At 31.3% G+C, this 27,177-nt stretch overlaps 2 protein-coding genes across 2 annotated transcripts in view; one reads left to right on the top strand and one right to left on the bottom strand.

Moving 5' to 3' along the window:
- The window catches only part of LOC134827704 (cell adhesion molecule Dscam1), a 52,392-nt gene extending 29,984 nt beyond the window's left edge, over window positions 1-22,408 (bottom strand). The window contains exons 1-5 of the mRNA XM_063840469.1: window positions 22,274-22,408; window positions 21,472-22,008; window positions 18,122-18,457; window positions 16,654-16,815; window positions 10,251-10,400 (exon numbers count right to left, since the gene is read on the bottom strand). Coding sequence (XP_063696539.1) covers window positions 10,251-10,400; window positions 16,654-16,815; window positions 18,122-18,457; window positions 21,472-21,544 — 721 coding nt within the window. The 5' untranslated portion in view covers window positions 21,545-22,008; window positions 22,274-22,408. The remainder of the gene's footprint in view (window positions 1-10,250; window positions 10,401-16,653; window positions 16,816-18,121; window positions 18,458-21,471; window positions 22,009-22,273) is intronic.
- A 216-nt stretch (window positions 22,409-22,624) lies between these two features.
- LOC134827705 (kinesin-like protein costa) lies at window positions 22,625-26,744 on the top strand. Its single transcript, XM_063840470.1, has 2 exons — window positions 22,625-24,440; window positions 24,688-26,744. The coding sequence occupies exons 1-2, from the start codon at window positions 22,947-22,949 to the stop codon at window positions 26,383-26,385; spliced, it is 3,192 nt and encodes a 1,063-aa protein (XP_063696540.1). The 5' UTR covers window positions 22,625-22,946; the 3' UTR covers window positions 26,386-26,744.
- Window positions 26,745-27,177: the final 433 nt, after the last annotated feature.

Raw genomic sequence — 27,177 nt, 5'->3', positions numbered from 1 at the left:
TCGCTAGAGAATGTTGGAGGTCGGGAGCCGATCGGTTCTAAAAATTATTTGAACTCGATTTAGATTGAAAAATCTTTTTAATGAACATTTTATAACCTGAATGTTGAATTTTCAGCTTTTACTTACTTAAAAACCCCCACGGGCCAAGCCTGTGCTTGACAAAGTAACGAAAATGTCGTGCCTTCGAGTTCATCAAACGTGCTACTTTTAGAATGACTCGAAAAAGCAGGGGCGCGAAAACCAACAGGTTCTGAAAATGTTTTGTGATTTTAGAGATTTTTATCTCTCGATCTTTTATTTTGGAAATTTTTTAACCTGAATGTCTTTTTGGGACTGATACTCACTTAAATACCCCGACAGGCCATGCTTGAGCCTGACATAAAAGTGAAAAACTTGCATGTTCTTCTTTGAAAAATGAACTTGTCTTGGAATCGGTTGAAAAAGTGGGAGGACGAGAGCCAATGGGTTCTGAAAATTTCATTTTTTGCAAAATTTTAAAGAAATTTCTTTGTCTTTAGAGAAAATTCTTTTGAGAAATTGTCAAAATTTCTCAATTTTCGATTAACAAAAATTTTATTTTTATAACCTGAATGTTTAAAAGGGAATTTTTCTTAAGAAAACTTACTTAAAAACTCCCACAGGCCAAGCTTGAGCTTGACACAGCAGAGCAAAACTTGTGTTTGTTGCTTTTTGAAAAGTGCTACTTTTGGCTTCGATCGAAAATGTTGGGGGTCTTGAACCAATTGGTTCTAAAAAAATTATAATTTTACGTCAAAATTTTTTTTTTATGAAAAATTCTGAAATTTTTATAACCTGAATGAGAGATAACGCGTTCACTTACTTAAAAACTCCCACTGGCCATGCCTGAGCTTGGCAAAGTAACGCAAAACTACTGTTAGTCGACCTTCGGATGCCGATATAATCCGAATCAGTGGAAAATGTTGGAGGTCGAGAACCAACTGGTTCTAAAATTTTACAAAAAAATCGTTTTAATGACGTTTCAATTAAAAATTTTAACCTGAACATTGGGAAATTCGACCCGAAATTACACAAAAAACTTACTTAAAAACTCCTACAGGCCAAGACTGCGCTTGACAAAGCAACGCAAAACTACTGTCGGTACTTCGTTCGATACCGATGTACTTGTTATCGTGCGAAAATGTTGGGGGACGTGAACCAATGGGCTCTAAAAATTAATAAATTTCGGATTTTATTTTGATTTCCATAAAATTTTTCCGAAATTTTATAACCTGAACGTTGATTTATTCGTTAACTTACTTGAAAACACCCACAGGCCAAGCTTGAGCTTGACACAATAACGCAAAGCTACTATTTGTGGATCTTTGAAACGTGATACTTTTCGAATCAGATGAAAATGTGGGAGGACGAGAGCCAATAGGTTCTGAAAATTTACGTTTTTATGAAATTTTTTGACCGAATTTGCCTAATTTTATGACCTGAATGTTGAAATATTGGGCTTTAACTCACTTAAAAACTGCTACGGGAAAACTTTGGGCATTGCACATCAAAGTAAAAGTCGTGTTTGACTTGCAACTAACAACTTTTATGTCATTTCCCGAGATAATTCGTGGAGCAACGGTATTTATGGGCTCTAAAATTGATTTTTTTTTTTAATTTTTTCATAAATAATTTTTTATTGTTTGAAAAATCTTATAACCTGAACACGGAATTTATTTCTACAAAGCTTTGTGTTGTGTAAAAAAAATATTTAACAAAAACTGATAGAAAAATGATCGATTAATTGTGTCAGATCCAATTTTAAAATTAAATTGACTTCAATTTGGTTTCTTTATTTTACTGAACTCAAGCATAACTGTGTGACATCTATATTTTTAATAACAACTTTATTAAAATAGAGAGAAGTAATGGAAAAATAAGCTGTGCATACACATATAAAATTGAAGCAAAACATTTTATAATTGAATGATGATGCATGTCAAATGAATATTTTATAATAAAACAGCACCAATTGACTTGTTAATCCACTTTATGGATCGAATTTAGATATAAATAAAGCACGTGATGAAATATTTGAGAAATGAGTCAAACAGAACACAAGGATGACGTTAAAAGAAGCTGATTTCAACTCATTTACCTTCCATTTATTTTTTGCTTCATGGACATCAATGTTTGCTTCTTACATTTTTACCAGTCCATGGCGGAAGGAACAAGTGCTAAAAGAACAGATAATAAACAGAAATTATTATCGATCATTTTTTATATCAGATTTTGTTGATTTTTTGACGCGATTTTGTCACTTAACATCGAAAAAGGGACATCAACTCACTTATAGACCGGCACAGGAAACGCTTGGGCGCCACAAGTAATACTTAGGGTAGCGCCAGGTTTGACGTCGAAATATTCAACGGTCTTGCCGTTACTGAATCGAGGGGCCACAGATCCAATTGGTTCTTAAAATTTTAAAAATTTATCAAAAAATGCAATTTTTTATTTAAAATTTAAATCAGAACTGCAAAAATTTTACTTGAGTAAAAAAATCAAAAATAAATTAAATTAAATGGAATTAAATTTAATTATTTTGACTCAAGCTTCAGTTCAAGAAAAAGTCAAAATTAAATTATTTTTTGTTTTTTCGATCACATTTTGAAAAAAATTTTTTTTTATTTTTAAAAAAAAAATTTTATTAATTTTTTTTTTTTTCAATTTTGAAATTTTTAAAAAATATTTATTTTATAAATTTATTAAATTTTTTATTTTGATATTATTTTGACTTAAATATAATCTATTTAAGCTTAAGTTTGATAATAAATTATTTTCGACCAAATTCTAGAAAAAAAATATTTTTAATTTAAATAATTTATTTCGACTTTATTATCACTTAAAAATTTTCATTTAAACTTGTCTTAAGCTTAATCAATTATTTTTGTCTTAAAAATTTTTGCAGCTCTGACAAAAATTTTATAACCTGAGGCACCCTTGATTCATTACACGATAAATTTTCCGCAAAAACTTACTTAAAAACTCCAACTGGCCAAGCCTGAGCCTGACACAGCAAAGCAAAACTCGAATTTTGATGCTTTTTAAAAGTATAACTTGACGAGTCAGACGAGAAAGTTGGTGCTTTAAATTGAACGGGTTCTAAAAAAATTAAAATTTTCCATCAAAAATTGTCTCTCATTCGACTTTAATTAACTGAATGTTTGGGATAGTGCACGCAACGCCATTAATTTTGACCAAATACTCACTTAAACACCCCCACGGGCCATGCTTGAGCTTGGCACAATAACGCAAAACTCGAGTTCATGTGTTTGCGAAACGAGTAAATCGAAGAATCGGAGGTAAATGTGGGTGCTTTGAATTGAACCGGCTCTGTAATGAACATTTTTTGTGTGTTAGAGACCGAATTTGATGAAAAATGAACCTGAATGTTACGAATTTATTTGGGTCACCCGTATTTTTAGGCAATTTGGTAATTTGAACTCACTTGTAAACAGGTACGGGAAAGGATTGAGCGCCGCAAGTGAGACTAAAAGTGGCTCCTCCTTTGATTTCGAACACTTGAATGGTTTGACCACTCGTGAAACGAGGCGCGACAGATCCAATTGGTTCTATTTTGAAATTATTTTTTAAATTTTCTTATAGAAATTCAAGGAAAATCGAAAATTTTAATGTTGGGATAGGACGAAAACCCGTTTTGATAATGAAAATTAAGGAAAACTCACTTATAGACAGGGACAGGAAACCCACTGACGGGAGCAACAATGGCAATTGTGGAGTTAAGCTCAACTTTGAGAAACGTAATTGCCTCGGCGGAGGTCAATTTTGGACTGACACTCGTAACAGGCTCTTTAAACGTAAAATTTTTAAATAATTAATATTTTTTTTCTCTTTTTCAGATTTCCGATTGTTGGGATAAAGTAATTTTTTTGAACTCACTTATAAACGGGAACTTCCCAAGCCTGTGTTGGACAAAGAATTCGAACACTTTTACCGAGATGAACTTTGATATTTTTCGAGTCGTCACCCTCATTCAGTTTTGGAGCGACTTTAAAAATGGGTTCTTAAAAAAAATAATAAAATACCGTCAGAAACCCAATTTTTCAATGAAAATAGTTGAGATAAGGTCTCCTGTGTGATTTTTTGAACAAATTTTGAACAGAGACTTACTTATAAACTGGTTTAGGATACGCTTGTCCGAGACAATTCAAGCGAAAAGTTTCTCCCGAGGAGACCGTTTGAATGTTTAGTCGATTTATTTCATCAACTTTGGGTTTTGTGCTCGCAATTGGTTCTAAAAATAAGATTTTTTGTAAAAATTTGAACCGAAATTATGACTTGAACGACTGAGATAAGGGTTCCTGTGTGTTTAGATCACTTAAAAGTAGATGAACTCACTTATAAATGGGCTTTGGATAAGCTTGACCGATGCAATTCAGTCGAAAAGGTTCACCAACATTTGCTACTTCTCCATTAAATTTGTTGTTTTGATCGACTTTGGGCTTTGTACTGGCAATTGGCTCTAAAAGTCGAAGTTTTTATGAGTTTTTAGGAATTTAAGAGAAAAAATTTCTGAATGATGGAATATTGTACCAATGTTACAATCAAAAATTTAACAATTTAATTTGTTTTCTTTAAAAAGAAAATATTTTAATAGAAAAAACAGCAAAAAATAATTTTTTTAGCATTTTTGGTGGTAAAATGCTCTAAAAATGTTCTTTTAATGAATATTTTCTTACTTGTAAACGGGCGTAGGATACGCTTGACCAAGACAATTTAACCGAAAAGTTTGTCCACGAGTCGCGACTTCCTCAGTTAATTTATTTATTTGATCAACTTTTGGTTTTGTGCTTGCAATTGGTTCTAAAAATTGAGAAAATTGCACGAAATTCATAAAATGAACTTCAAAACAAGGCCCTGAATGAAGGAAAATACGATACCCTGTCATCACACGAGAAAAAATCTCAAACTTACTTAAAGATCGGCGTTGGCCAACCCATTGCGGGACACAAAACGTTTATCGTGTCATTCAAATATCCGCGCAAATCACTAAAATGATCTCCTTTATTCAGTTTTGGACTTACAGGAGAAATTGGTTCTATTATTTGACAAAGGAGAACGAGGAAAAAAATTAATTTTAAACCGAAAAATTACTTTTAACCCCTGAATGATGAAGGATAGAGTACGAAAAGTCATGAAAATTGAACGAAACTCACTTAAAAACGGGAGTTGGCCAGCTCATTGCCTGACAAAGAAGCGTTATTAAGTCATTTTGTTTGACTTTTATTATGTTATAGTCGTCTCCTTTATTTATTTTTGGACTCACAGGTGAGATTGGTTCTTTATTTATTAAAAAAAATATTTAATTTTAATTTTTTACGATTTTTAAAAAATTTTCTTGTATTTTAGAACCGGAATGTCACGATAGGGCTTAATTTCATACCAAATACTCACTTATAAACCGGAGTAGGCCAACTCATGGCGGGACAAAGTAAACAAATCACTTCATTTGACTCCCCTTTAACGTTATTCAGATCATCTCCCTTATTCACCTTTGGACTAACCGGTGAAATGGGTTCTAATAAACAAAAATTTTAGCATAAATAATCTCTTTGCATGAATTTTTGTTGAGATAGGGACACCCAAGCACTTGTTTACATCAAAAATCTCAAATTTCTCAAAGCAAAATATTAAATTTCATAAAAACTCACTTATAAATTGGTCTTGGATATGCTTGACCTAAACAATTTAATCGTATACTTGTACCGGAATGCGACGTTTGGTGGTTAAATTTATCAGACTCGTCAATTTTTGGCTTTGTACTTGCGATTGGTTCTACATGACGAACAAAAAATATCTCAGTAAGGTAAACATTTGACCAGAATTGACCCAGAATAATGGAAAAAGGTCCCCTGTGTCGCCGAAACTTACTTGAAAACCGGTTGAGGGTAAGCCTGAGCGGGACAAATCATCCTCAGAGCTTGTCCTCCCTTCTCTTTTTGGACATTGAATAAAAACATGTCGTCTATTTTGGGTTTTGTGCTCGCAATTGGTTCTAAAGACGAATAAATTTTAAAGAAAATGACGAATTTCTCAAGAAATATGAACTAAAAACACAATTGGGAGAGGGCAACCTGTGAAACTTCAAAGCATAAGTTCTTAAACTTACTTAAAAATCGGAGTTGGATAAGCCTGTGCCGGGCAAATCAATTTAAAAGCTTTTCCTGACTCTTCATTTTGGACACTGAACCGATAAAGATCATCAATTTTCGGTTTTGTACTCGCAATGGGCTCTAAATTCAAAGAAATTTCGATAAAAATCCATCAAATAACAAAAACACCCGAAAATGTTGAGATAGGAACCGTTTCAAGTCAGTTTTCGCCTCTGCAAAAAAAATTGTTGCATACCTATAAACACCTGCTGGATATGCTTGGGCAAGACATTGCAAGGTTGCCGTATTTTTGGACATAATTTCGAAACTGCTTGTTTTGGATGTCGTCGAAAATTTGGGAGAAACTCGTCCAACGGGGACTAAAAATCGTACAAATTTGGAAAGTAATTAATGACAGACGGTTGTTATCACCCATCAAGAAATATTTTATCGAAAATTCAATAGAAAACCTTTAAATTTTTGAATTAATTTATTTTTTTTAGTGAAGTAGAAGGTGCGTGAGTTATGTTTAGTGTGCGATGTTAAAGTAGCAACTTAATATTGTAGTGTAACAGATTTGTCCTCCCACACGCTGCATTTATTATTACAACCATCTACCATAATGTATTAAAAGTTTTACTATCAACCTATTTGTTTCGTATAGTTAAATATTTATTTTGGTCGTTTGACAATTTTCTGATAAATTTATTGCTGTTTTTCGTTGCATTGCGTCTTTCGACAGTCAATTAATTTTTTTTTTTATAAAAAAAAATATTTTTATATAAAAAAAGAGAAAAAAATTGATAGGAAAATAGGGTCCCTGTCGATTTTTTTTTATTTAAATCCAGAAAAAAATCTGTTCACTTCAACAAAACACTTCCAGAACTTTTTTAACGTCAACGATTAATGGACGGGCGCACAATGGTTAAGTAGCAAATTTATAGTGTGAGAAAAAAAACTTTGTAAAAGAACATAATACGGTCATTGGCCGTTCCTTGTTTGTCTTTCTATGTATTTTACGAAAGAAATTTGTTACGCGCGCGTTAAGTGACGACGATGACGACTTAGTTAACACGAATGTTTTACTTAAATTAATCACAATTATCATAATAAGTGCTCCTCCGTATGAGATTGTCGACTCAGATACCGGCATTAAAATTGAATTTTGCTGTAGACCGAATTTTTTTATTAATCGTGTAACACAGGGTACCCTATCCCAACATTCAGGTTATAAAATTTCAAATAGATTGTTCAAATATTCTTTAAAAATTCATCAAAAAATTTTAAAAAAATACTTGAACAACCAAAAAATAATTTATTCAGACCATTTTTGACAAAAAAAATCAAATTTAAATTTTTTTAAACCATGGCGTCTAAAAATTTTTTGTCAAAAATATTCTGAACATGTAAGGTAATTTATGTTTAAACAATGCGCTTCGTTACAAATGTGAGCAAAACCGCGACATGCATTTCTTTTTACGGTACAATACAATACAAATATTTAAAAATGCAAGAAATGTGACAAGTGTTTCCGACGAAGAAGAAGCGAAACCGCCGACTCTTGAAAAAAATATGAGAAAAAAACGTCGCTGCGGTGGTGTGAAAAAGATGTATATTTTAATTTAAATGTAAATCTAGTTTTGCCCACATATGTTTCTACTGCCGCTGATAATAATGCATTAATTTCTCGTGTTTTTTGTTATGGTAAATATTAAAAAGTAAGGAATTTGCCACAATAAAAAAATGTGAAGAAAAAAAAGCTTGTCTCGACTTGTTTCTAACGTCTTTTTATTTTGTACGCTGCTCATGTACTCAACATAAATATCAAATTAGAATACACAACGAGCATAATTTGATTCACATTTGGCATGAATTAAAATACTTCTAAGGCTGTTAAAAATTTATTTTCAATTTTTTGTCTGCAAAATTAAAAGCCGAAATTTCAAAAAATTAATATATTTAAAAAATATATATAATTTATTAAGATTTTCTCATAATTTTAATTTTTAATTAAAAAATATTAATTTTATTATTAAAAAATATTAAAATATTATTTAATTTTAATTTTTTTTCTCACTGTTTTTTTTAATTTTATTTATAAAAATTTTTAAATCGTGAATTTATTATGAGTTTGTTGAATTTTTAGAATAAGATGAATAATTTTTTACATGAATATTTTTTTTCAAGCATATTTTTAAAGTAGAAAAAGAAAAAATATAAAAAAAATTATCGACAATTTTTTTTATATTCATTTTATATAATTTTTTGTTTTATATTTAGGTATTTATTTTTTTATAATATTTATTTTTATCATTTAATTTAATTTATATTTTATTTAAATCCTTCAATTAATTTGTTTTTTAAAATTAAAATTTAATTAATTTTTAAAATAAAAATATTATTTAAATTAAATTAATAAATTTATTTTAATAAATAATAAATAAATTAATTAATTATTATTTAATAAAATTAAAATAAAATATTTATAATTAATTTTTTTTAATTTAATTTATTTTTTTATTTATGAAAAATGATAATAGGTATAAAAACTTTTATTATTTTGTCCTCTTTCATTCCGAAAAATATTTTTGAGACAAAAAATTTAAAATAAATTTGAAACAGCCTTTAACTTACAAAAAACGAAGTTTAAACATATGGAATTGTAGTACCAAACGAATCAACATGCAATAAAAATCGTACTATGTTGTGTATTTTAAAGTGTTTGAGAAACGTTCATGACCGTTAACGATCTTTTTGTTGCCTAATTAATTCGCTGATTCACATGTCATTTCGTCATAAGAATTTTTTTCTTAGAAACAAACTTTTTTTCCTACAAATTCTTATTCAAATTCCTGATTATTCTCTTTAGTGACGCGAATGAATTAGAATTTGTTTATTTTTACGTTTAACATATTTATTTAGTGCAATGTAAAATTTATTACTTTATTAATGCATTTATTATTATCATTGGCATCAGAAGCGGATTGTCTGAAATAAATTTGAAATAATCACGTAAACTGTCTTATTTATCACAATAACCGCTTTAAACATATATCAAGATAGAAACTTTTTATTGTTATTTTTTTGTCGCATGCCTGTTCATATATATTTTTTTTTTAAAAAGATATATTTTTTGTATGATGATGAGACGTAACCGTAACAATGGTAACAAAGTGTGGTGTTTTATTGATACAAATTATTGTTCTGGCATCAAGTCTCACGTCTCTCGTAATATTTCACAATTTGTTTTTTGTTTAATCATCATTTTCTTATTATATCCATGTCACTTCCCATTCTGGGGGTTAAGAATTTGTTAGACGGGAATTATTTTTAAGAGATATTTAACAATTAGGCGCGTCTTTTATGGTCCTACCTAATGACAGTATATCTTAATATGTAATAACAAAAGGTAGGAGTGCCAAAATAATGTAAGATTAATATTTTTTCTTCGAAATTTTTGACGCACGAATTTTTTTCATTACAATTATCATAATAATAATCATCAACATAACAATAAAATTAGAACAAAAATAAACGACATTTCTTGAATTCTTGATATTGTTGCTTAACGAATGCACCGGACTTTAAATTTCAGAGGGAAAATATTTTTTTTAAAGATTAAAATTATGTGACAGTTATCTTCGACGTTTTACTTAACGACATGATTATTTCAGATTTATTTCACTTGTTGTGCAAATCTTTCGTCATTTTTAAATTAACGTTAATTTTTTAAATGTTAAGAAAAATTAAAAGACGACGGATTTGCACATCAGTCTTCATCTTTTGAAAAAAAAATCTTGTATAAATTGCGTGTGAATCATGTTTTTACTCGGGAATCACATGATGACGTAAAATTTATTGCCGACAACATTTGCCGGTTTTACTACAATTTTATTATATAAACATTTCCGAGACGGAATTCGCAATTAAAATACAAGATTTTTTCACAAAAGTTACGAGCAAATTGATAGCAGCGCTACTTCTGTTTATTGTTTCAATATTTTTTCGTTTTTCTTAAAAAAATATTAACAAGAATCAATGTTAAGACATCTGCTAACAATTTGCTGCATTGAAAAATTTTCAAAGTTAAATAAATAAATCTCCACAGAAATGACTTACCTGTGATGACGAGACGACCTTTGGTGGCGCTTAAACGAGTTTCGCCAGTCAAACGATGCTTGGTACGACATTGGTAGCTCTTGTAACCGTCTTCCGGGCCAACTTCCTTGATGTGCAACTCACCAGATGGCAAAACCAAGTATTTACCGTCTAATGTGTTTTTTTAATCATTTTGATTAAAAAGAGTGGGAAAAAAGAGAAAAACAGTATTAATAGGTGCACTTAATGAAAAAAAAACTATAATTAACTCATGCATTTTAATTAAAACTAAAAACTGTTGTAATATGAAATGTGATACGACTGCTCTAAAAATTAATGAAAAAAATAAAAAGATTTTAATCGAACCACGAAAACATTACTGGTTAACCGCTGCTGTTAAAACAAAATGAAAAGGTCAATTTTTTTGACTCATAAATAACTTCATATACGCAATGCCTACGTCGAGATCGGTAATAAGAACTTCTTCAATGTTTTATATTTATCTCTGTGTATTTTTATTTTTTTTCGGTTTATTAGACAAACAGAAGCTTAATTATTCACTTGATCGCAGCAATAATAGATGACGAGTGCGTCGGTTGAACAAAAAGAACGATTTATTGTAATAACAAATCATTCGTCTTCTCTGTAAAAATTCATCTACATTGAATATATTTCGTATGCTGGTGTCGATGATTGATTTTATTCATTTTTTTTTCTTTTTCGTCTATCGTCAAATCGCGTAGTACAAAAATTTATGAATGAACTATTTTTGAATATTTTTCTCGGAGGAGTCAGTATCACATATTTCAATATTTCAACAAGTTTTGCTCTTAGAAAGTTTGTAAGAAAACAAGAAGTTAAACAAAAACTGTCAACAGTACAAATTAGTTCCGAAAATGATGATAAATGAATGTTTTCTTTGTTTTCTTACAAGCATTCTAAAATGTTTTATTAAAAAAATGGAGATGACAAGTCAAATATTGGGGAGTTAAAGTTCAATATTCGTTTTTGAAAAAAATGTTGAGAAAAATTTTTTAAATGTTTAATATTTGACTCGTCAACTTTTGTGTGAAAATGTACTTTTGAAGAAATTTACGACATTTAATTTAAATTTCTTAATATATGTAAATTAATTATTTTAATAAATAAAATTGAAATAAAGCAATAAAAAATGATTGAATTAGCCGAAAAGCGATTTTCAAATTTTATAATTGTCATTTTTTAAATTGACATTTAACAAATTTTCAGTTTTTATTGATTTTTAACAAGTTTAAGCTCAGTATTTTATTGATTTACTGAAAATGATTCTTTTTAATATTTTTTTATTATAAAAAATTATCAAATTCATCACTTCAAAAGTACATTAAAAAATAAAACTACAGTAAATGTTTTGTTTACAAGATAAAACTTTCATATGTTCATGAATTTAACAGTTTTATGATAGTTATTAAAAATACTTTTCGGATCACACACACAGATTTCTTACTCGGATGTGTGTCAGACGATACAAATTTATCTGAAAAATTTCATCTTGTAAACAGAACCAAATATTTTATATTTAAAACCTGCTCTTTCACTATAAAAATAAATTATTCAAGTACAAATTTTGATCTTTAAGTTAAAAAAAACATCTGCAAATAATTTTTAATATTTTTTTTTAATTAAAAAGAGCAGCTAATAAATATTTTTACCTTAATTCTAGGTGAAGGAGGATTTTTAGGGAAAAGGTAGGCAAGGAGCTGCCCATGGATTTTTTGGTTTAAGGAAATTTAAGGATTTTTTAGGATTGGACCACGAACTAAACTGAACTTTAATTGAACAGAACTGAACAAAACTCAAGAAATTTTGATTTATGAATAAAAACTCGAAACGGGAATGGGCCCTAACACGAATTTAAATTTTCAAGACACCTCCTAACTTTTTTTTTTTTTTTTTAGGAACGGATCGGAAAAGGAAACTTAACAAAAACCGTACCGAATTGCATATTTGGATAATATTCGGCTCCTTCATCATCTATCCACGCATCGACCGCCACAAAATCAGACACGAAACTGGGAATGTGACATTTGAGAATTGCAGTATTTCCGCGCAAAACATGCTCGTCCATTATACTAACGGAATACGTTTGGGCGACAACTGAAAAAAAAAACACAAAAGGCATGAGAAACGGGATTTTTGAAGGATTTTTAAGGAAATCTCTTGGAAAAAGCCTTATTTGATGAAAATGGGTACCGCTATTCAACTCTCCGCTTGACGTCGCATTATAAAGTCCGCCTTCCGTATCTTGCCAGGAGACAATTTCAACGTGATCCGTAACGAAGGAAGGTATTTGACACTTGAAAATTGCCGAATTACCGCGAATCACGAAAACATCGTAAACTTGAGCCTCAAAGTACTGATTGACAACTAGAAAAAAAGTGAATTTAACGGTAAAAATCGATCGAAATTAATGGAAAAAGGATGTTGATGTAAGGAATTTTGTGAAATTTTGTTATTTTTGCATAAAAAGTACCCAAATTATTATCGTTCGCTTTAAATTCTTCGTCTTCGCTGGTAATCCATGCCTCTACCTCAACAAACTCGGTAACGAATGACGGTAATAAACACTTTAGAATGACTGAGTTACCACGCAATACGAATTCATCGATCACGCGAACTTCGTAAAATTGATGGACAACTTGAAAGTTCAATTAATAATAGAAAAAAAATGAAAAATTATTGTACATGGTGTGAAAATAACTTAACATAAAGTTTTTTTTTTGTAGGTAAATAAATAAAATAAAAGTATGTTGACATGAATTGATTTAACAAAATCGCACGTTCAAGTGAGGGGGAGTAGTCGGAATTACGTTAATAGACATCAAAATTAAATTCCGATGAGGACGACTACCTGCGTAGCTCATATTATTGTAAAGGTATGTTTTCCCTTCGGAATCTTCCCAAGAATCGACAAAGACAAAGTCGGCAACGAACGAGGGAATTTCGCATTTCATGATCGCTGAATTGCCTCGAATGACGTACTCGTTATCAGCTTCTGCCTCATAGACCTGAATGACAACTGAACGAAAAAAATCATCAAATGGGAGAAATTGGAGGGAAGAGGATGTCTTAAACTAACAAAAAATATTAAAAATTTGTTCTAACTGATATCGCCGTTGATGGAATTATTAAATTCATTTCCGTCTTCATCGAGCCAAGCTTCGACCGTGACAAAATCCGCAACAAAAGACGGGATTTTGCATTTCAAAATGACAGAATTGCCACGAATTACGTATTCGTTCTCTGCTTCGCTCAGATAATACTGACTAACGACTGTAAAAACAAAAGTTTTTTTCGTAAATTAAAAAGGAATTTTGGTGAAAATTAAAAATTTGTTGGATGCGAGGAAGATTTTTTTAAAATTTCTTGTAGTAAATACCAAAATTATTTCGCGTCACATTATAAACTGATCCGTCATCGCCTAACCAAGCCTCAACGCGCACAAAATCCGCCACAAAACTGGGAATGTTACACTTTAGCACTGCCGCATTACCTCGAATCACGTATTCAGACAAAACTTCGGCTTCGTAGAACTGCGTAACGACTGTGACGAGCAAAAAAAAAGCAAATGAAATCATCGTGTCAAAGGTCAGGAGATCGATTGATAGGAAGTTTGGTGGTTTTTTTATGTTCTAAATTATTTTTAAAACCTTTTGCGGCATCCATGTAATAATTGCCACCTTCATCGTCATGCCATGACACGACCGTTACAAAATCCGCAACAAATGACGGAATCGAGCACTTGAGTATCGCAGAATTTTTGCGAATGACATAGACGTTGTTCACCTCGGAATCATAATTTTGCTGCACGACTACGGAACGAGAACACAGAGAGACAGACAGAGAATAAAATATCACAATAAATAAAATGAAAGAGTGTCTGACGTGTTTTTGTCGTCGTAGTCGGAACACATCGTAGCCAAATGCAAACAATGATAATCAAATTAATAATAATAAAATATATTCTTTCACGTTGCGCGGTTCTGTGTCTGATTGTATTTGATAACTTTATAAATATCGCATGGAACGATGGAAAGAAATGAAACAATGGTCTTGTTCAGCCAAGAATCGTGATGCCTTTTTCGGAAGTTATTATATGGAACTCGAGGGACGTGATTTTTATGAGTAATGGGCGATCTATCAATCAAGTGGATCGGGTAAGTCCATTGAAAAATTTTGATAAAAATTCAAATTTTAAACATTTTTAAGGATTTTTTTTTATGAATTTTAACTAAAATATTTACCTAATTAAAAATTTTAAATTATTAAAAAAAATAAATTATTATAAAAAATTAAATTATATAAAAATTTTTTAACTTTTTTTTAAAAAATTTTTAATTTTTAAAAAATTTTTAAATATTAATTTTTTTTAATACTAAAATACGAAATTTTTGAAAAAAAAAAAAATTTTTAATATTTTGTGTTGAAATTGATACAAAAATTATTTAATAATTTTTTTTTTAAAAAAATTATTTTTTTTTAAAAAAAAGTTTTATTTTTTTAAAAAAAAAAATTTCTATTTTTTCATTTAAAAAATCTTTTAAAAACCTCTGTACGTTATTTTTGAAAAATTTAAAATTTTTAAAAATTAAAAAAATTTTAAAAAATTTATTAAATCAAAAATTATTATTTTTTTATGAGGAAAATCTAAAATTATGATTTTTTATGAGGAATTAAATTTTTTTATAAAAAGTGATCAAAAAATCCATTAAAATAATTCAAAAAATCCATTAAAATAATTCAAAATTAATTTTTTATCAAAAATTTACTATTTCATGGACTTGCCATTTTCGATAAAACTCAATTTGGATTCGATTTGGATCAGGAAATTGGATATGATATAAGGAAAAGGAACTATTTTTCACACATTCGACGAACCATATTTGTCATCTGGATAAAAAGTCTCATCTTGATCAGTATGCCACGAAATAACCGACACAAAATCCGCAATGTACGACGGAACTTCGCACTTTAAAATGGCAGAATTTCCACGAATCACATAAACTTTGTGAACATCTGTGTCATAATGTTGAGCAACGGCTAAACGAAAATAAACAGGAAATTCATAATTTTTCATCGAATAAAGGAATTTTTGATGGGAATTGAGGATTTTTTATGACTTTCAGCGAGACAAACGGAACAAACCATATTTATTATCGGCATAAAACGTTTCATCCTGGTCCGTATGCCACGACACAACTGACACAAAATCCGCCACAAATGACGGAATTTGGCATTTAATAATGGCCGAATTTCCCCTAATTACGTATTCCTTACTACCATCCGTGTCATAATGCTGCGAGACAACTACAAAAACATCGATCAAAAGTCAAATCTCAGATAAAGCACGTCGTGTTTACAAGAGGATTAGGGTTTTATGTGATTGAACGGGATGGAAAGGGAGCGATTTTGCAACAAGTAAATTGTTTTAACGACAAACCAGTGTTCGTTCCCGGCGTAAAAGTCTCATCTTGGTCTGTATGCCACGAGATAACATTCACGAAATCCGCAACAAAGGAGGGAATTTGACATTTCATGATCGCAGCATTGCCTCGAATGGCAAATTCTTTGGGGATATCAATGTCGTAGTACTGAACAACCGCTATTTATGACCGTAACAAGTCGAAAAAGGGACGAGAAAGGAAAAAAAGGAATTAAAATTAATAATTTTTGCATAAGGGACAAACCATAGTTCGTTTTGGGAGTAAATGTCTCATCTTGATCGGTATGCCAAGAGACAACTTCGACAAAGTCGGCAACGAAAGACGGAATTAGACATTTTAGTATCGCCGAATTGCCGCGAATAACGTGCTCTTTGTTTACGTCTGCTTCGTAGTATTGCGTTACAACTGTTGCAGAAATAAAAAAAATTGTTTTGTTTTGTTATTTTTGCCGGTTCGCAAAGAGCATTTGTGTATATTTAGCGGGTGGGGTGAAATCGAGTGGAGGTTTACGTTTCAAGAAGACGAATGAAAGTGAAATGGATGTGAGTCGGCGCACAAAACTGACCGTTATCTCTTGTCTCGCACATTGAAACAACGTGAATCGGAGGGAAAAATGGAACAAAATATGGCATATGTCGTGTATTACGAGGGAGTTTTCATTGAGGATCGTAGTACTACTACTGCCACTGTGCATCGTGAAAAATTTTTCAGAATGAACCGTACTACTAATGTGTTTATTTTTCTTCCCATGCATGAAATGTGTGACAATGAAATTTTCGTAGTACACAGTAGCACTCGGTTAAATAACGGAGATATTAAGAAGGGGTACACGAACTTTTTTTTTTTTGTGAGTCATTGAAACGCGACGAGGAGACGATGGAGGAAGTTCAATGTGAGGAAGAGGGAAAGTTAAAGAGAAAGACAAGAAACCAAGTTCACACCAATTTCACGGCCAGGATAGAAAGTTTCATTCTGGTCGGTGTGCCACGAGACAACAGTGACAAAATCTTGAACGAACGAGGGGATCTGACACTTCATGACAACCGAATTGCCACGAATGGCAAACTCTTTAATTACATCGGTATCGTAGTACTGAATGATCGCTGTAAAGTAAATTGAATATTATTAAATGTAAAAAATAGACAAATGTAGGGTAAGCCGAGTCCGATTTGTGTTTTTATAGAAGGGCGCGAGTAGAATTTATTACGTTACAACGTAAAAAAACGCAATCGTGAACAATCTATAGAACAAAAAACTACTTTTTATGATGAATAAATTATTGTTTGTCACACTTGCAGTCATTTTATGAAACAAACAAAAAATTGTTCACATTACGTAATTTCGCGATTTTATAAAAGATTCATTTAATACATCGCGTATGTTGTCCTTCAACTGTCAAATTTGTATCCAGTTTGATATGAAAATGGATTTTTTTTATCAAATTTTAGTTGAAAAGATGTGACCTAAATATTCCCTCGTTTAATATTTCTTCAATAAATACTCGACATACGGTTCTTTTCATTCATTAGTATTATTGTTATTGATCTACATCTCATTTCGAATACCAGGAAATCGATTATGCATAAGAGATTAGTATAATGGCAGTAATAATAGGTCTCGCTATTCATAAAATTAGCGGCAAATAGGGCAAATATCGCGTTCTATTGTTTTGCTGTGTTCGATATTTTTAGAAAGATGCGTAAAAATTTTCTTTTCTTTCATAATATTGAACAAGGTGCAGCCATACGTTGGCCCGATTCTGATGAAAGTGTTACAGTTTTTTGAATGAGGCTGTTGCAAATTTATTTTTAAACTTTTATTAAACTTTTTTATTTAACTTTTTTTAATTTTTTTCAATTTTATTTATTTTATTTTATTTATTTTATTTTTAATTATTTATTTTTCTTTTTTGAATGAGGAAGCAAACAAATTTTTTTGTGTATTAATATTTTTGAAATTCATTAATATTTCCGAAATTAATTTTAGAAATTTTTAATTTAAATATTCAAAAAGAAATTTCATGGAAAATAGTTTTTAAAAAATTTTGAAAAATAATTTTAAGAAAAATATTTTTTAGAGAAGAACATCAATGGTCGAAAAATACTTTTTTTGGTACAAAAAAATCTAATTAATTTTAATAAATTTAATTTTTAATTTTATACAATTATTTATTTAATAATTTTAAGAAAAATTTCAAAAAGACGATAATTTTTCATGAAATTTTTATTTTTTTTTTAAATTTTCAAGCCGGCAATATACAAAAAGTTAAAAAATAAATTCGAAACAGCTTAATATTCTTTTTGCATGACTCATCGTCGTCGACCTAATTAAATTCAAAGAGAACATTGTCTATTTTTTACACTTCAAAAGGGGGTATCAAAAAAATTTTTTCGAAACACTTTGCCTTACCAGCTCTGACATGAACGTCGCGCGAAATGATGGAACCAATGCTATTCTTTGCCATGCATGCGTAAACTTGAGCGTGAACTTCCTGACGATAATCCTCGGCGCGGAACGGTGGGAACACCAAATTGCCATTGGAGAGTACTTGACGTAATCCGGGTACGTCTCCGACGGCGGTGCCGCTATCCGAACGTATCCAAATGATCTCCGGCGGGGGATTTCCGCTTGCACGACATTCGACGACGGCGCCAGTAGAGTTCGAAAAGTCAATACGGTTGAGTGGTTCTTTGGTAAAAACGGGTCCTTTTAAGTCAGCTTCGTTGCTGTTGACGGCAACTACACCTAAAACGGAAAAGAAAATGATATTTTAATAACGTTTATAGCGATAACAGAGGGTTATTCCGCATTCCGAAATAAAAATCATAATCACATAACGTGAGAAGATCGGTTTTAATCAAAAGAAACGCTTATCGTTTAATGCCCTATGGATGAAAAACGGGTGAAATTGACACTTTTGGAGTCAAAATTGACCCTTACAGTGAATAATGAACTTTTGAGGAATTAATTTAACTCATTAAAGAATCAATCTGACCCCTTTAGAGGCTAATTTGATCAATTAAGAGGTTAAATTGAGCGATTAAAGCTTAACTAGTAGACTTAAGACCTCAATTTAACCTCTTAAACTGTCAAATTAGCCTCTTAAGGGGTCAAATTGATTCCTTTATGAGTAAAATTAATCCATTAAGGTATCAAAAAGTTCACTTAAGGGCTCAATTTGACTCCTTATGGTATCAATTTCACCCGTTTTTCGTCCGTAGAGCGAAATTTCATTCAACTTCACACATGAACTCAACTAAAGTGCGTTTTTTTCAGAGACATCCGACAACATTCTTGCGTGATTGTAATTATATACAACGCTAATTGTCTTATCACATTCACTTCGAAAAAAACCGAGACATTTCTATTTTTATGCTCTGCTTCTATTTTAAACATTAATTACTTCCTAGCCTAGACAATGATTGTAATTATGTGCTTCCATGTGAACTTGAAAAATTATTTCAAATATTCACTTAAAATTTGTTGAACTCGAAATTCTCACGATTAACATTCCTTCTTATCATCGAAAATCTTCTTCTCCACTAAAAAAAAACGTGGCCTACGCAATTGATTAAAAATACGAATGGAAGTGTTGAACCCGTATAAAGCGAGATTATTATTGCATATTAATGACCCACACACACACATGTTCACGACAATTTGCGTGGAGAAACAAATTAATTAATAATGGGTATAATATTTCGATAATACTATGATACGAAACGATACGCGGTTCGTATTTTTATTTTTCGTGAATGAATGAATGGCGTGAGTTACGAAACGTCATGTTTTTTTTTGCAGTGATGGATTCGTCGAAATTAAATATTAGGTAGGAATCTCCAGTGGAATAGCAATAAATTTATGAGAGGTGTGTGTCAAGTGATGAATTTACTATGAAGATATTCCGTGAAAATGATGTCATTTTTATAGAAGATGCAAGTTATTAGCATTTTACGTGCTTACGAAAAATTATTAATATGAAAAAAAAGAACGAAGCAGAAGTAAGATGTTTACGGTCTGGATTCCGTTTTTTCGTAAAGTAGTTCAATCAACAAGTTTGATCTGTATATTATGAATATATATATAATTTTTTTTTTGAAGTAGAAATGCAAAATGTAAACTGTGTGGCGCAAAAATATTTATATTCATATGTACAAAGTTGTGGTAAGTGGTAAGTACAGGTGAGTTCAATGAAAAGTGATACATATTTTCGATCATGAATTTTTATTTTTTTTTAATTGAATTTTTATGCTTTTTAAGCTTTAAATTGAAATATAATTCAAGATTTTAAATTAAATTGGTTTATTCATACTAAAAAGTTAGAAAATCAAATTTTAAATTATACGAATATTTTGAACAGGCTTAAAGATAATTTATTAAGTTTATGATGAACGTAAAAATTGAAAAAATTAAATTTTTAGAGTGATTTGAAATTTTTTTTTAAATTTTTGTGAAAATTATTTTTAAAAAATGGATTTTTGTCTTTTTGAAAATTTTTCAAAAAAGATTTTTTTGAATCAAAGGTTAAATTCATCTCTAAAAATGATTGAAAAAGCCTTAAGATGGTCTTAGAATTTACTTTTTATTGTGAATTCTTAGAGATAAAATAAAAAAAATTGAGAGTTTTTTAAATTATTTTATATGAAGTCGATACAGAAATCAAAAATATTTTCGATTTTATAGACCTTTTGATCATTTTGTAAAATTTTCTATAAAATTTCTTAAGATTTTGAATATTTTTATTAAAAGTTTTACACATCAATTAAATAAATTATAACGGATAAATATTTTTCTTTACGAAATCGATAATTTTTTGCTAAAATTTTGTAAAATGTATGAAAATATTGTATGTACATTGAACTGATTTTAAAAGAAATTTTGAATTTTTTCAGAAAAAAATTAGGTCAAAAAGCACTAAAATTTGAAGTTTTGAACATTTTAGGTACTCGATATTAGATAAATCTACTGAAAATTTCTTAAAAAATTTAAAGTAAAAATAAATTTATCATGTTTTCGATAAATTTTAATTTTTAGAACTTCTCAAACACATAAATTTTCACTCAAAAATTAATTTATTTCCGAAAATCTAAAAATTCTCTTCAAAACTCTCTTTAAAAAAGTAATAAATCACTTTTGAATAGGTCCTAATTAACCATAATCACCAAAAACATTGCCAAAAACTCCTTCTTCAAATTTTCATGGACAGGTGTCATTAAACCAAACCTCTCTGTACATCCAAAACTTTTCAACATATGGCAAGTACATGTATTAGACTCCATAGACACACACGGTTAATGCCCAGTTAATACATAAAAAAAAGATCTTTATTTGATTGTACAAAATGCAGCTGCCGTGCAGCTGTTTCTGGATTGTATTTTTCTTCTGTCCACAATACTTTCGGTACCTGCAATCTTGCCTTGTACATCATAACTGCAGACGTGAATTTATGAATCTTTAACAAGTTCTTCATTTCCTTTTTGCACTTTTTGAATTTCCTTTGTCTAATAGGACCATATTTGTTTTGTTTCTTTTGCACAACAATTTTTTTTGTTCAAGTCTCGCTCGAAGCAGTATCTTGTTACAGATTATATTCAAGCCATAGGTGGGAGGCCTGTGTCGTTAGTATGCATAACGCACTTGACATTTTACATAATTTTAAATTCTAATCTAGTAGCGTACACGACCATTATACTAATAATAGAGTAATCACTTGTGTTGTTGTCGTCGAGATGGAATAAAATAAATAACACGACACTTACCAATTGAATTATCAATGAGGCCCGGTAATATAAAAATTACCGTCCACATCCAATATATTATAAAACACTTCATTTTGGCGACTTTGTTTTGCTCTGCTTTCTTAATTTTTATTTTTTTTTCTCTCTTCTTCTTAATTTCTTTTTATCTTTTATCTAGATTTTCGTTATCACTGAAGATCTTAGTCGCCTTAATTTTAATATTTTAATTTTTTTTAATACACGAACACTTTGAATATGATATTTCTCAAATTCTATGTGAGATTACAAACACTTTACACACATATAATAAATTTATTTACTACACCAACACACGTAATTTTATGATTTTTGTCGCTGCTCCGTGTGTATGCTTTGATTAAAATATTTATTTTTCTTCTAATACTCTCTTATGCACTCGTTGAGATATTATTTTGGTGAATTAAATCCAAGCTGGATGCGACGAAGTGATGATTTTCTGCTAGATTCGGTGACGAGGGAACGCGAGGCCGCCCTTTCCGAAGGGGGCTTTCTGTGATGCAAATCGGATCCTGTGGAAAACTGCAAGTGAAAAAGGATAAAACAGGATAAGTACAAAGGAAAATTTTCAAAAAACATTTTTCAGCACTTAAACCCCCAAGAGTCCCGTTTTTCGTATTTTACGGAACGTAAAAGGAGTTTATTTGTATTTTCGGAATTGTTTTGGGGGATTTTTGTCACATTTTCTTTATGAATTTCCCGAAAACAAATTTTATTGATTTTAATGTGGGACCAACTTGAGTCATCAAAATATTTGCATTTTTATGACTAAAATGGCACAACTTACGTGAAATTCTCACGGAAAACGACACATACGACCGTTAGACACACGTTTTACCCGAATTTGAGGGAAAAATCGCCCGAATTTCCACAGAATTTAATTAAAATACGCACGACCGACGATAAACAGGATCGCATTTAAAAACAAATCCATTTGCAACTCACAATTTTGACACGAGCGAAAATCTAAAAAGTGAACTTTTTTCATTTTCCACTTTTGACAGAAAAATGACAAAACGCTCTGGGAATCGAGGTTTTTTGAGTTTCACATTGGGTCTCAGACATCAGCTGATTCACAATTGCCTACTCCTCACAAAAAATTATCAGAAATTCAACAAGTTGAGAAAAACAGTGAAGAAAATTGCAAATTACTCCGGGAAAAATGCACAAAAATTGCTCAAAAATGTGTTAAAAATAAAATTGAACATTTAATGCATGCGAGGAAAGTGAAATTTGTCACGGGAATGCATTAGTTGGGACATGAGAGCAAAATAAAAATTCGCACCACATTTGTACGTAGCACAAAATCAAATATGGAGACGCAAACGCAATAAAAATCAATTTTACCGAAGAAAACTGTGAGCAAAGACATTTTGCAACGCACGCCACAATACTCAAGAACACAATTAACCAACTTATGAAGGAATTTAAGACTGAAAACCGCGAATAAAGAGGAGAAAATGGAAACAAGTGTCGTCGCAGCTGTACGCGTACAGAGAAACGACAACAATAACGAGGTATCAGCTGTGCATACGGTACAATATCCCACAACTGATAACTATGCCGAGACAAACAACATGATTTTAGCCGGTGTGCAAGTTGCGGGAAAGACTTTTCCCTGCAGTTTTGCCTTCCCCGAGGAGTCTGACCAGGAAGATGTCTATTGTCGGATGCTGGCTGCTTACATGCCGTCCTTTCTGGAAGGGTTCGATGTCTCGATTGTGAGTTACGGACAGAAAAACACCGGAAAATCTTATACTATTTACGGTCCTGGGCTGGATTGTTTGTATAACGAAGCCGATTATGGGTTATGTCAACGATTTATCCGAGAATTATTTCATCATTTGATGAAAAGGAGCGAAAGGACGTACCAAATTAGTATCAGTTGGACCGAAATTACGGAAGAAGACGAACAAGTAATAGATTTGCTCAATAATTTGGGTCTCGTTCAATGTAAATCCGTTAAAGAATGCTTCGATTGGATCCAATTGGGGATGGCGACGCGAAACGGAGACAATCACAATATTTTTACGTTGATTCTGGAACAACAATGGATCACAGCCGACGGAGTGAACCAACATAAATTATCAACTTTGAGTTTTTGTGATTTATCTGCGTCAGATCGGAGATTTGTGCCAAACGAGCTGAATCAAAACATTAGTGTACCTCGGAATTTTAGTCTACAAGCATTGGAACAGTTCATTTTATCGTTAACGGATCCCACATTCGTTACGGATAACATTTACAATCAATCCGCGTTGCCGGCATTGCTGAAAGACTCCTTTGGAGGACGTGCTCAAACCGTTTTCCTCCTTTGTGTGTCGCCCACCGAAGAAGATATCGTCGAAACGACGTTCAATCTCGAATTTATGACAAAAGTCCAGATGGTTCTGAATTTTGTGTACATGAACGCGTATACGGACAACAATGTGCCAATTGATAATTTGTACCAGCCGAGTTTGAGTGAAAATGATTTCCGGAATAACAATGAAAATGTCACCGAAAGTCAACAATTTGCCATGAATCAGTGGATGAAGTTGCTGCAAAATGCCGAGGGACTTTTTAATCGAATTATTCACACGAGCAACGTTGAAGGCCTGAAACCTGAAGAAATGCAGCAAATTGAAGAGTGGTTGTATTTGAAAGCGGAATGTGATGAGTGCATTAATGTGAACGAAATGGAAGATGTACCGCAAGAAACGCGAAGTTTGGGTCCCATTGAGGAAATTGACGAATGTGAGGAAGAAAATGTCGGCGGAAATACAAGTGAAATCGACAGCGATAGTGAGGTGTGTCAAAAAATGGGAGATATTGACGATGTGATTGAAAAATTGATTGTCAAGTTCCAAAGTGAGACAGATAATTTGGTCGAAGAAGGCTATCGTGACTATTTAAAATCACATCCGCAGTCAACGTTGGATAGTTGTGATAGTTTTAAAGCCGATAAACAAATTGTAAGTATTTTTTAAGTGAAATTGCTTTAAATGAAACTCAAAAAATTAGGTTTAATTTTTTTTTTGAAAACATAAAAAATTATTTTTTTAGCAGAAATTTAAGTTAAAAAAACATAAAATATAATTTTTAAAAAAAAATCCAAATTTTCTAAAAAAAATAAAGTAAATTTTTTTTTTGATTTTTTGAATTTTTTGATTTATTTTTTATTAAATATTTAAATTAAAAATGTCTCTCCTTTTTTTTTAGATCGTCGAGCCTAATTACAGTCGACAACGACGTCGCAGTTTGCAACCAGGATCTGAAATCAGCAACAGTCATCTTGCCATGTTGAATTCCTTAACTAAATCCTCCAGCGACGAACGTCCCAAACACAAATCAAAATCGCATGCCTCTGTCGAGAACAATTTAAAAAATTGCCAAACGAACATTGAAGCGCTCAAAAACCAAATATCCGAAGTCGAACAAACAATCAAGCTCAAAGAAAAATTAATTTCTGAACTTACAAAGAACAAAGACACCCGAACAACCGCCAAAAATCGTTTCAACAAGAAAAAAGCAAAACTCGAGGCAGAATACGAAAAAGCAAAGAAACAACTCGCTCGTGCCGTTACAAGTTCAAAGCACAAATCGGAAATCGACAGATTGAAACTCGAAACGACCCAATTAGAGATTAAACTGCGTGACATGACTTCAATGCAATCGATTGCCAGCGAGTCGACTCAAAAAATCAAAAAAGTAAAACAATCGTTGCACGAATCAAAAGTCGATTATGAAAGATTGCAGAAAAATTTGAAGGCTGAAAAGAAAATGCATGACACGTTGGAGAAGGAATTAGAAAATAAACATGGAAAAGACACAAAATCGGGATATATGACAGTTTCTGATGGCAAAAATAAAATCCGAAACATCAACGATCGCATACAAAATTTGGATCTCATCCTAAAAGCAAAGAACGAAAACTTAAAACAAGTCGATTCGGACCAAGCTGATTCATTACGTCATGAAATAGGAAATTTACGAAAGACAAAAGAGCATTTGATGAAGCAAAGATGTCTTTTGGATGAAAAATTGAAAAGACAAAAGTCTCTTTCGTATGATGAGGAACGCAAGAGATTGGAATGCGGTGAAGCAATTGAAGCCATCGATGTAGCAATTGAACTTAAAAATGAATCGATTTGTGGCAGGAAAAGTGTCGACATTGACGAGAGCATTCAACGTGAAAAAGGTGAACAATTGTTGATTTCACGTTTAAATCGCTTGTCAAACGACGAAATGCGGACTTTGCTCTACAAATATTTCCAAAAAGTGATCGATTTGAAGGAATCCAGTCGAAATTTGGAAATACAATTGATCGAGCTCGAAAGACAACGCGAACAATGGATTTGGCAAGAGAAACAACTCAAACACACAATCCGTCAAGCACGCTTCGAAGGCGAAAAGAACATAATTTTACTCCAAAGACAGCACGAAACAAAGTTAAATCTCATGCTGAAACATTTCGCGAACGAATCGTGTGCCAGTTCCAGTTACAGCACCATCAACAACGACGTCGTCCCGATGCCGCAACACGGTGAACTCGATTTATACGATCCGCGTCGACAATATGTCGATGATTCCATGGAAATGTTCAAACATCCCGCCATCAAGCATCACAAACCCGAGGCAATTGCGCATTTCTCGTCCTCCAAATACAAGCCGCTGGAAAAGATGAAGGAAAAGGAACGAGAAAGCAAGAACAAATTTCTGGCCAAATTCCAAGTTCTTACGCGTTACCAAAGCAGCAGCGAAAAGAAAAAGTTGGCATCGCAACAAGGCATGATATCCTCCGTCATACCGCAGCAGAATCTCAAGCAGCTAAACAACACATGCAACACATTGCCAAATTCCACAAAAGTAACGCGACAAAAGAACAAACTCATTATCCAGCAACAAGACAACTCTTAATGACTAGAATCTTAAGTATTATTTACCGAGCAGCAATTTAAATGAACAATCACACGTTATTTTAGACATTTAGTAGAAGATAGATTTCGTGCAGTAAGTAGTGAGTAGTGCGAGGGCAAATATCTCAAACAAAAATACTCGCAATTTAAAGAGACTTAATTATGTGTAATTTTAGTGTCAAATGCTTCCAACAATGTTGAAATCACATTTTAGTGCCAAATTCTTTGTCTGTCCCTTTAAATTAATTTTATTGAATTTTTTTAAATGTTAACTGAATTAGGATTTACTTACTATGTAAGAGACGCCCTTTTATCATTTTTCTAACTGACTGTTTTTAAAACAAATAAAATTCTGATGAATGTCGAGTGTATTAAAAAAAATATTTTTTTATTTTAGGCCGCTACAAATTTATGTTGAAGTTCTTGTCCCAAAAAATTTTTTTTTCGTCAAATTTGATTTCAGACTTATTTTTTTTTTTTTATTTTTTAAATTAAATTAAAATTTTTTTTTTTTTTTTGTTTATGCCCCATTTTAAAAGTCGAAAATCCAATGGGGCAAAATAAAAAAAAAAGTTAAAAATTTCATCAAAATTGATCGATTTTGGTCTTTTTCATATTTTTTCAAGAAATTTCCCAAAATTCTTTAAAAAAATTTAACATGAGTTTTAACATAACTTTTAATCTTTAAAATTTTTTTCAAAAAAATTATTTTTAAAAATTTTTTGACAGTTATCCAAACGAAACTATTTTTAAAAATTTGTTTCCAATGAGGTCAAAAAAAAAAAAATTTCAA

Source organism: Culicoides brevitarsis, chromosome 1 (assembly GCF_036172545.1).
Source record: "Culicoides brevitarsis isolate CSIRO-B50_1 chromosome 1, AGI_CSIRO_Cbre_v1, whole genome shotgun sequence".
Taxonomy (NCBI): Eukaryota; Metazoa; Arthropoda; class Insecta; order Diptera; family Ceratopogonidae; genus Culicoides; species Culicoides brevitarsis.
This window is presented reverse-complemented; position numbering and strand designations above follow the sequence as displayed.